A 9,688-nucleotide genomic window follows, 5' to 3' on the forward strand; every position below is an offset into this window, starting at 1 on the left:
GAGCGGGATTTCCCGAAATATTTTTAAATAATAGCAGTGACGTTGTATGCTTTTACATAAGCATTTATTGTCAGAAAGTGACAATACATAAAATTTTCTTATGTTAACATTTTTTTTCCTATTTTTAAATTCATTGCCATCAGCCATGATGACTATCTACGTTATATACTATTTAGAGTAATATATGTCTACAAATTTAATTATTTTGAATATTTAACATAAAAAAACTTTTCTCTCCATGCATCATGTGTTTAATATATTTTTTATTTCATTTTGTATTTCCATCTGGCAACGTTATAATAAAATTAAACACCGCCCTCTTTACGCTGTTAGAAAGAACTGTTTATCTATAGAAAACACACATAGCTAATGCATTTGGTTTTTTTCTCTTTCACCATCTGGCAAAGGTTGGATTTTTCCAATTTCCTGTTGAAGATGATTGCAAAAAAAGCAAATTTTTGTAAACAAAATTTTACAATTTATTATACCTTTGAAATATAGAAAATTCAAATAAGAACTTTTTTGTACTTGGATTCATATGCACAAGCATATTTATATGAGTGTTATTAGTTAGTTGAAAATGTTTTACCTATTTGGAGCGGATGTGAATCAAAAGCGCTATAAAATTTGTAAAGGGGAGATTAGAAAGACACGCGAAATAAATTTAGACCTGTCTGCCCATCTGTCTATTCGTCAGTCTGTATTTGCTTAGAAGAGAAAACTTGGCGTCAAATTTTCTTTCTTCATCATTTTATAAAGTTAAAAAGTAAAAAGACTATAGTGGGTCACGGATATCCTACGTCTTTTTAAGGCGCCATGTGAGAAGTGTTCGCAAAAGTGTTGCGTTCTTAACCATTTTCAATAGCGCTCGTCGTTGGGCCATAACATGTTTGTGTAGCTATCAATAGATTTCAAAAAGTCTGGCCCCCAAGTTGGACACAGATTTTTATTAGATCCTTGGACATTCGTAACCCGCTAACACAACGGCAATGCATAAACAAATGAAAATACAGTCAAAATACCAGAACACAAAGAAAATAAAACAGTAAATTACAGTGTATTCATAATTATCAATCATTCACAATAGAAGTAACTTTTCAGCTGTCGCACACATTGTCACACACGTGTGAAGCGGTTTGGTGTGTTTCGAATTTTGTTTATTTTTTTCAACATAAAAAAATGAAAACACGCAAAGTTCATCGCCGTAGAAAAGCTGATGGCATGTATGTAATAATTCGCTCTTTCCAATCCTTTTTTAAAGACAACAATTTAGTTGCACCACGGTTTTTATCAATTTATACGCAACAATTTACCTGCACCACGGTTTTTATCAATTTATTTATTTATTCTCACTATGTAAACAATTCATTTGGTTGCTAGTACAATGGACAGAGCACAGAGTTGCTTTTAATAAGTAAAATAAATAAATAAGGGAAATGGTGAATAAAAAATCTCTCAGCTGTCAAATGGGATAAATTAGCAGAGTTTTTACAAAGATGTCTGTTAAATGGCACGAAGTAACAGAGTTTTTACAAAGACGTCTGTTAAATGGGACGAATAACAGAGTTCTTTACAAAGATGCCTGTTAAATGGTCCCATTGAGAGAGGTTTTTATTCTCTTATGGATTGGAAAGAGTTACTAGCGCCCAGAGAATGTCAAATTGTAATTGTAGTACCAACAAACTTGTCAAACCTTGTGTGTATCTGTGAGATGCAGATATTCGACATATATTACACGATTAACTACAAATTCTTTTCCATAGAAATTAGTTGGATAGTAGTCAGCTAGTCAGTCGTGTTCGTGAAGTCGTTGAGTTAAGTTGTTTGAAATTGTTAATAACACACAAGATACCACAACAAAACAAGTATCCAGTACCCTCTTTAAGCGAGCGAGCGCGTCTATATATATACATATATATATATATATATACATACATATATATATATATAAATATATATGAAGAGTTATGTACACACATATATAAATGCATATGTATTTGTGAATTTATATGTGTTGGAAAATTTTCAGTAAAAGTTTTCCAAGTCAGTTAAAAAGAACAGAAGAAAAAAAATAAAATTTTTTTTTTGCTTTTAAGAACAAGAAAAAATAAAAGAAATTAAAAAAAAATATTTTTTTTTGTCCAGCGAAACGAAAACACGTGTATAAGCGGTGAAAAATCAAAGAAAAAAAAAAGCAAATAACGGTATTTATGAATTAACGGTGTGTGGATGAGTGTTTGTATATATAGTTGGCATATGTATATGTATTTAATAAAATTGTGTGAGTTTATGCGTTCGTGTCTGTGTGCGTGTGTGTGTGCGTGTGCGTGTATGTGAAAGTGTGAAGGTGTCTGTGCATGACTATAAGCATGTGCGTGTGTTTGTTGGTATGTGTGCGTGTATGTGCAATTTGTAAATTTAAGACAAGATGACCAACTAAACAGACATTTCTTTTTTTTAAGTTGAGAAAAAGGAAACCTCAAAAATTATAAAGCATATTTAAAGGGGTGGTAGGATTTTAAGACTAAATCGATTGTGATAAAGAAAATATTTTTTTAAATATATATGTAATACATATAACATATACATATAATATATATATATATATATATATATATATAACATTTTTATATATTTAAAAAAATTATATATCACATGCACATATATATCTCTCTCTCTACATATGTATATATATGTACCTACCCATATATATATATATATACGTATATAGGTGGCAGAAAAAGAATATGTTAGAAAAAAGTTTTTTTTTCTGCAGTTATTTTTGAGTTGCTTTTTTTTTTCTTCACTAATGCTCCTTGAGTGTGAGATCACCACTAGAGAATATGTCTTGTAACTTCGTGCTTAGTTGGCACCAGTAAACAACTTCGGTTTTCCATTTTTTTGCTTCCGCATATATAAAGTTACGAATTATTGGTAAGGTTTGCTTTTAATGAGCAGGGGAGCAAAGTATGTGTCGGTTTGGAATTGACTTTTTGAATAACTAAAAGTATGCTTGAGATTTCATTTATTTGTTTATTACGAATTAATGTGAAAGCATTGCTCGTTTAATGACCAACGAGCAAAGTACGCTACGATTTTGAGGTTTACTTTTAAACAACTAAAATTATACTATACATATACATAAATGGTTAATGGTTTTTTCTTCTTATTTTTTTTTATTTGTTTTGTGCTACGAAATATTAATTATTTATACATTTTCCTTTTTGTTTTCTTCTTTTTTTTTAGTGTGTTAAGTTTATATGTTGGAATTTCCCACTTAAAATCTTACTCTCTCTCTCTCTCTCTCTCTCTCTCTCTCGCTCTCTCTCTTTCTCCGTTTTTTACTCCTACTCACTCTACGTTTTTTACTAATCCACAACGAAATAATTTTGTACTTTAAAAAAAAAAAGAAGCAAATTAAAATCAATATTTCTACTTCAGCCTGCGTTAAAAAAAAATTGCTAAAATTTCGTATTTAATTATATAATTAAAGTTAATTTATAAATAATAAAAATATTTATCAGTAATATATTTAAAGATACCAGTAATACCCGTATATACATATATATATATATATATATATATATATATATATATATATATATATACATATACATATATATACATATATATACGTACATATATAAATATATATATAAATATATTTTTAAAGTGTTTAAGTGTATTTGTTAAATGACTTTTAAAAAACTTGTATATATATATTAAAAATATAAAAGAAAAAAAAATAAAATAATATAAATAAATAAATAAATTAATTGAACGCCTGAAAATATATTTTAAAAGGAAAAAAAATTGATTTTCAAGTGTTGTTTGTTATTGTTTTCAATTTTCTCGATTCTGATTAGAGTTAAAAGATATCCTTATGATCGGCTCATTTTGGAATTTGTGCAGAGCGTGCCCATCAATGCCGGTTGACAAGGTGAGTGTTGATCGTATATTATATGAAATTGATTTGAAATATAACAACTTTTTGTCAAACTCTTGTAGACACGACATAGTTCAGAGCAACATAACCAAGAAAAACAGGCCAATGGGTCAATTTTTCTGTTGCTGTTGTTGTTACGGTTTTTTTTTTTTTTTTGGATTTCTTTCTAAAGCCATAAAAACAATGATTTCATACACTGCAGTATTTTTTGATAGCCAAAACATTATCGTAAACTGAGGCAACAACAATAAAAGCTAGAGCGCAACGATTGCACTGTTATTGCTTTCATTTTTCAGCATGTTTTGCCCCAATATAATGGTGGTTGAGATTGTGTTCGCCTTTAGTGTTGTTTTTTTGATTTTTATTGTTGTTGTTTTTAAACCATAACTTTACGTTTAGTAAGGATATCATAGTCTTACACATTACGTTTTGTTCTTATTTTCCGTTTATTCCATATCAAGCAGACGTAGGGGTGAAATTTTTTCTCACCGCATATAAGACGCCTGTTATAGTAAAATTTATTAAGCATTTTAAATTTAATGGAAAATCAAGTGAAACCATTATAGTAGACCACGGCACACTATCAAATACTCTGCAGTTATTTATGTGACGGCTCTTCAAAATCAGATGTTATATGGGCAGTGTTCGAAAAAGTGGTTCAATCGGAACCATTTTTAAAAAGGTTTGTCAATGCGCTAAAGTTCGCCGGCATATCAAATTTCATCAAAAGTCTGCTGGTTAAGCACATGTTTAGATGAATAGAAAGACATCAACGGACAGATGGACAAAATAGTTTCGATCTATTTAGAGAGTGATTCTGCATCGAGCGGTATAATAAAAAGTTTGTTTTATCGCAAATGCTTGCGGATTTTCTGTACGTCCGCGAAGTCCATACGTCTCTTGTGTAGAGAGTATAAAAAAGCTTTTCATATTTGTAAAAACATTTGTAAAAAGCGATTTCTCTGATGCCTCTATCTGCGATGACCACATTCTGCTCTTGTCCTTTTATGCTTTTTATTATCTTAAAACATAAGTGCAAGAGATCTCCGGCGTATTATTCCGCAGTGATTTTAAGGCTTCGCAGCTGCAAGCATTAGCCAGTTTATGTGATAATGTTTCGTCTTTGGTTATAATTTATCAATTTAAGTCTAATAGGAGGTAAGAGTGGCGTACAGTTCAGGCACAAAGCAATTTAAATGAAATAATTTCGAGAAAATTTGATAGTCGTAGTATTAGGGACGGTATAGTTGAGAAGTTTTTTGTTTTGAAAGCATTTAAAAACATATTTTGGGAAAAAAAAGTCGGCCATGGATTTGTAAGAAATCAATTTTCTTCACCCAGTTTGGTTTATAAACTTAAGGAGACAATACAATTTTCTATCATTTATATAAAGTAAATTAATGCAAGGGCTAGCTGGGATCTAGTTCCTCTGATTCTGTTCACCAATGATAGATATTTTGGTGTCAAGCGGTGGTCTCCAAGTGCGAATGTTTTCGTTTATAGCTAACTACTTTTTACGCTTTAAAGACTGGCAACCGGCTACTTACGTGCAGCCGATTAGTTAAAAACCGCCACTGTCAAGTCGGTTTACTCGGGTTCAATTCGTGGTGCGGTAGACTAGACTTTAATTACGATTGGTGCGTCGTCAGCGCTATATAGTGCTTGGTAGGTGCTTGGTAGGTAAAGTTGTAACGCTTGTGGATCATGGATAGGGTTTCTAAGTTGCGGCCGTTACTCCCTTTCTTTGTCATCACTATGTGACCAATGTTGTACTTACAAAAGACATCCCTATTAAAAATGTAAAAAACTTCTCTCTCTATTACGTCAACTTTACTTTGCAACTTACACTAAACACTAAACAAAACAAAATATTATGATAAGACTCTTTTTTGTCTTGCGATTTTCTCTCAGGCTATTTCCTATTCGTAAAGCACAGCGGTGATTAGGAAAAATTATTTGTAAGGGAGGATGTAAGACGCAGAAGAAGTAGCAGCACTTGTGTACGTTCGACTTGGAAGTTGAAACCGCCGGAATATTGGGAAAGACGGATACTACCGTTACGAAACAACGAAGGTAGTGTGTTGCCCAGTATTCAGGCGACTTCAGGACGAGTGGGCGAGAAGAGAGATCAACGTATTGGCCTATGAAAGCCGAATAGTGGGGCATTCCTTTTTTATTTCCATAAAATACTTACCTTGAATTTATGAAGGTAATAATTCGTCAAACATTTTATCTTAATCCTTAATTCACATTCCATCATCTTTAATATGAATTGTGCAGAGTATAGGGCCATTATAGTTAGGCCTTTAAGACTCAATAGCTATTTGTCATCAACTGTTAATTATACGCCAGCCATGATTTGTTAAAAGACGACGTATATCCGTCATGCTTTTACACCCTACCGCACTTGCGGTACAAATGTGTATTAAGTTTGTGCAGATGTATAGAAAACTCAGAAGAATTTCAGATCAAATCATCTCTTATTGTACCGATCGATTCAGAATGATTTTTTGAGTATGATGCCTATTCATGTACTATTGCGTTCGAACATTAGAACTTTGGCGAACTTTGATAAACCAACGTAAATGTATTACGCAAAGCATCGTAGGGTATTTAATGGTGAGTTGCGGCTTACTATAACGTTTTCGCTTTTAACAGTTTTTCCTCCTACGCTTGGCTTATAATGCGTCAATTTACTACTAAAATATTTGCATCATCTTTTGCAAAGGCGCTGTAAAAACTCGATACCAGAAAATCCTGATTATGACACTTTTTCGTTTTTAATGACAGCCTCTTTGTATGCTTCAAATTATTTACCTTCCAATATGCTTCGTTAGCAAAAATAACCACTATTTGCTTAACAGTTATTATTATTTGCTTAGAACATAAAAGCATTCAATAAACTTAGCCTAGCTTAAGGTAACTAGATTAAATTCTTTGCATTGCCTATCGCATAGAGAGGGAATATAAATGGAATTTGCTTTCAGAAGAGTTTCATTAAGAGCGAAGCGTAATGTTGTTATAGTTTCGATGAGAACATGAAATGTTTGTTGCTGTTGCTGTTGTTGTTTTTAATAAGAAATTTTATACGCTTTTCCGTTTTTAATAGAGATACATGATAAATGAAAAAAAATATGGAAAAGATATAAAAACAAATATTCATATAATTGTTAGAATTATTATATTTCAGCTTATAAGCTTGATCGTTATATCTAACTAAACGTTGATTACTAATACTAAATAATTATTTGTTGTATTTGTTTTTTTTTATTTTTTAATTTGTTTTTATAGAAAATTTCTAATATTACAACAAAAGTATTGTTATTTCTTTTGTTGTCACTTTTCTATAGAAAATTAGTATTGATAGCATCAAGGTTATCGCTTTTTGTTTTTCTATAAAAAGAAAATTAAAAGCCTTCATGGTGGGAACATTGATTGAAATGTTTATAAAATGAAAAAAAAAAAAAGAAAACAAACACTAAGAGAAATAGAAGAATAATATTATAACATATCATTAGGCTATCGTAATTTAGTAATTATGTGATCTATTTTTAGTTAAAACTTAAATTTGAAATATGTCCTCACTATATGACAGACATCCATCCCATTAAGTTAATTCCAGAGCAAAATAAAATCAAGAAATAATAACCTTTGACTTTGCCTTACTCCTCGTACACGTTTTTTAATAAAAAAAAAAAGTATTAAACCTGATGGTCATGTTTGATTATTTACAGCTTTTTATGTAGTAATCATACAATGAAACCATTTGCATCCTTGGAAAGTATATGACCTTAAGTTTAAAAAAAAAAAAAAAAAAAAAAAACAAAATATAAAAAACAACTTATGCAATGCAAACAAGATTGAAATTTAAAAAAAAAAAAAAAAAATAATTGCAAAAATTTTATATCTTGCATGAAGAACTTTGGAGTAGTGTTAGCAAAAATTTCTATTTATTTCGTTCTTCTAATTCCTCTTAAAGATTTCGAAATGTACAGAAAACTTCTTTTTTTTTAAGCATAACCTTATCCATGTGCAGAGTTTTTTGTTTAAAAAAAATTTTTATATTATCAACCAAGGTGTGAAGATGTATAATAGTTTCATAATATATTTCTTTTCCATGAAGACCAATGCCCCTCCTATACATGTAACAACTTGATGGTCAGAAAGACTTAATGGAGAAGAAAGAGCAAGGTAATGTGACCAAAGCCTAGTGGGTTGTTGGATCAATTACTGATTAAGTGCCCAAATATAGAAAAATTGATTCGAATCCGCGAACTCTTATTTACTCAACGCAACTCTTACTTACTCAGCGTAACTCTTTCTTACTCAACCATGTGGTAGGTCGTAGAGTTCTCTAAAGACCTTATGATGTACGTAATTTCTTCTTAACCCGTTCTATCCATTCGTCCGTCTGTCCGTTCTTTTCTATTGCTGGACCTCATATGAGTTTCAGATGAGCAATTTAAACCTATTGCTCATATTCTTTGTTGGTGTCCACAAATCCGTTATACAAAAGCCGCAATACACCAATGGCCAAAAAGATTTAACTAATAACATATCATCGCAACAGACCTAAAATACGCTGTTCGGATGCCCAAAATTTAACCTGAGATGAGTATAACTTTTTTGCTTCTTTTATTCTTCTATAAGAGTGTTTGTAGAACCTCTCTCGAGAGTATTGTACTAAATAAAGATAAAATTTTTAAAAGCACAAAGTACGTGGTAAAGAAATCCTGTGACATAGAGCACATTGCGATTGGGTAGCAGGCTTTCAGTTGAGTACCTGGTCCTACGTTGAATTGAAAAACGGGTTTCATCCATTTCTTAGCTGTTAAGGCTTCACCGCAGGAACAAGAAACATCTGTCTATCTGTACAACACACTTTCATGATTACACCAAATAAGTTCGCGTTAATGATAAAATGTCGAAAACAAAGTTCAATACGTCTTCTCAAACAGCTTACTATTAGATATTGATCTAAAATTTATTGAAATCACTTTTATTATATGATTACTGCGGTCACATAAACGAGTCATTGACTTTTGCTCTTTTCTTTATTACACAATAAAAATTTTTGTAGAAAAAATTATTTGGCTAGGAAGTCATAAAAACTTTTAAACATACATAACATCAATGCAATACAAGTGTGGACCTAGTATATTATAAAAAATATAAATAAAAGAAAAAAAAAAAAAAAATCAATAACATATGTTAGAATAAGTTTGCATGTGCGAAACGGTAACATGGCAAAGTTCGATACGATTAAGTATGCACAGGCAACCCATAAAAATAGCTTATAAAAGGAAAGTGGACAATAACTGAATGCTAACTGACATCTAACTTAAAAAGTGGTAGCGAATGTAATGTAATTTTATTTTCATTAAATCCAAGTACAATATGAAAAAATCTCTCTCTAAAAGAGGTATAGATAGATAGGCTGGCAGAGAGTAAGGCGCAGGGAAAGGGCAGAGTAAGTGAGAGTAAGGGTGAGAGAGAGAGAGAGAGAGAGTGAGAGAGAAAGCAAGGAAAAGATTGCATGTTTGTGAGTAAGCAAAAAAAGAGTAACAACGATGACACATATGTACAATGAATGAATCAGCCTAAGAATATACTTTAAAATCTGCAACAATTCCCATTTCCAATACTGGAAGTTTAAGAACCGCATTAGAGTAAACGAATGCATAGAGAAAAGTGGAGATAGAGATAAAGAGAGAGAGAGAGAGAGAGAGAGAGAGAGAGAGA

General features: G+C 31.2%; 1 protein-coding gene across 19 annotated transcripts in view; it reads left to right on the plus strand.

Annotated features, from left to right (window-relative positions):
* The first annotated feature begins 1,930 nt into the window (after positions 1–1,930).
* The window catches only part of LOC119638516 (bromodomain-containing protein DDB_G0280777), a 101,972-nt gene continuing 94,214 nt past the window's right edge, over positions 1,931–9,688 (plus strand). For 14 of the 19 annotated variants that reach the window (XM_038035337.1, XM_038035352.1, XM_038035349.1 and 11 more), the window contains exon 1: positions 3,780–3,940. In XM_038035337.1, coding sequence (XP_037891265.1) covers positions 3,884–3,940 — 57 coding nt within the window. In that variant the 5' untranslated portion in view covers positions 3,780–3,883. Of the gene's footprint in view, positions 2,222–2,322; positions 2,388–3,779; positions 3,941–9,688 lie in introns of those variants that run through there. The other 5 variants (XM_038035334.1, XM_038035335.1, XM_038035340.1 and 2 more) reach the window with 5 other exon arrangements.

Source organism: Glossina fuscipes, unplaced genomic scaffold (assembly GCF_014805625.2).
Source record: "Glossina fuscipes isolate IAEA_lab_2018 unplaced genomic scaffold, Yale_Gfus_2 90, whole genome shotgun sequence".
Taxonomy (NCBI): Eukaryota; Metazoa; Arthropoda; class Insecta; order Diptera; family Glossinidae; genus Glossina; species Glossina fuscipes.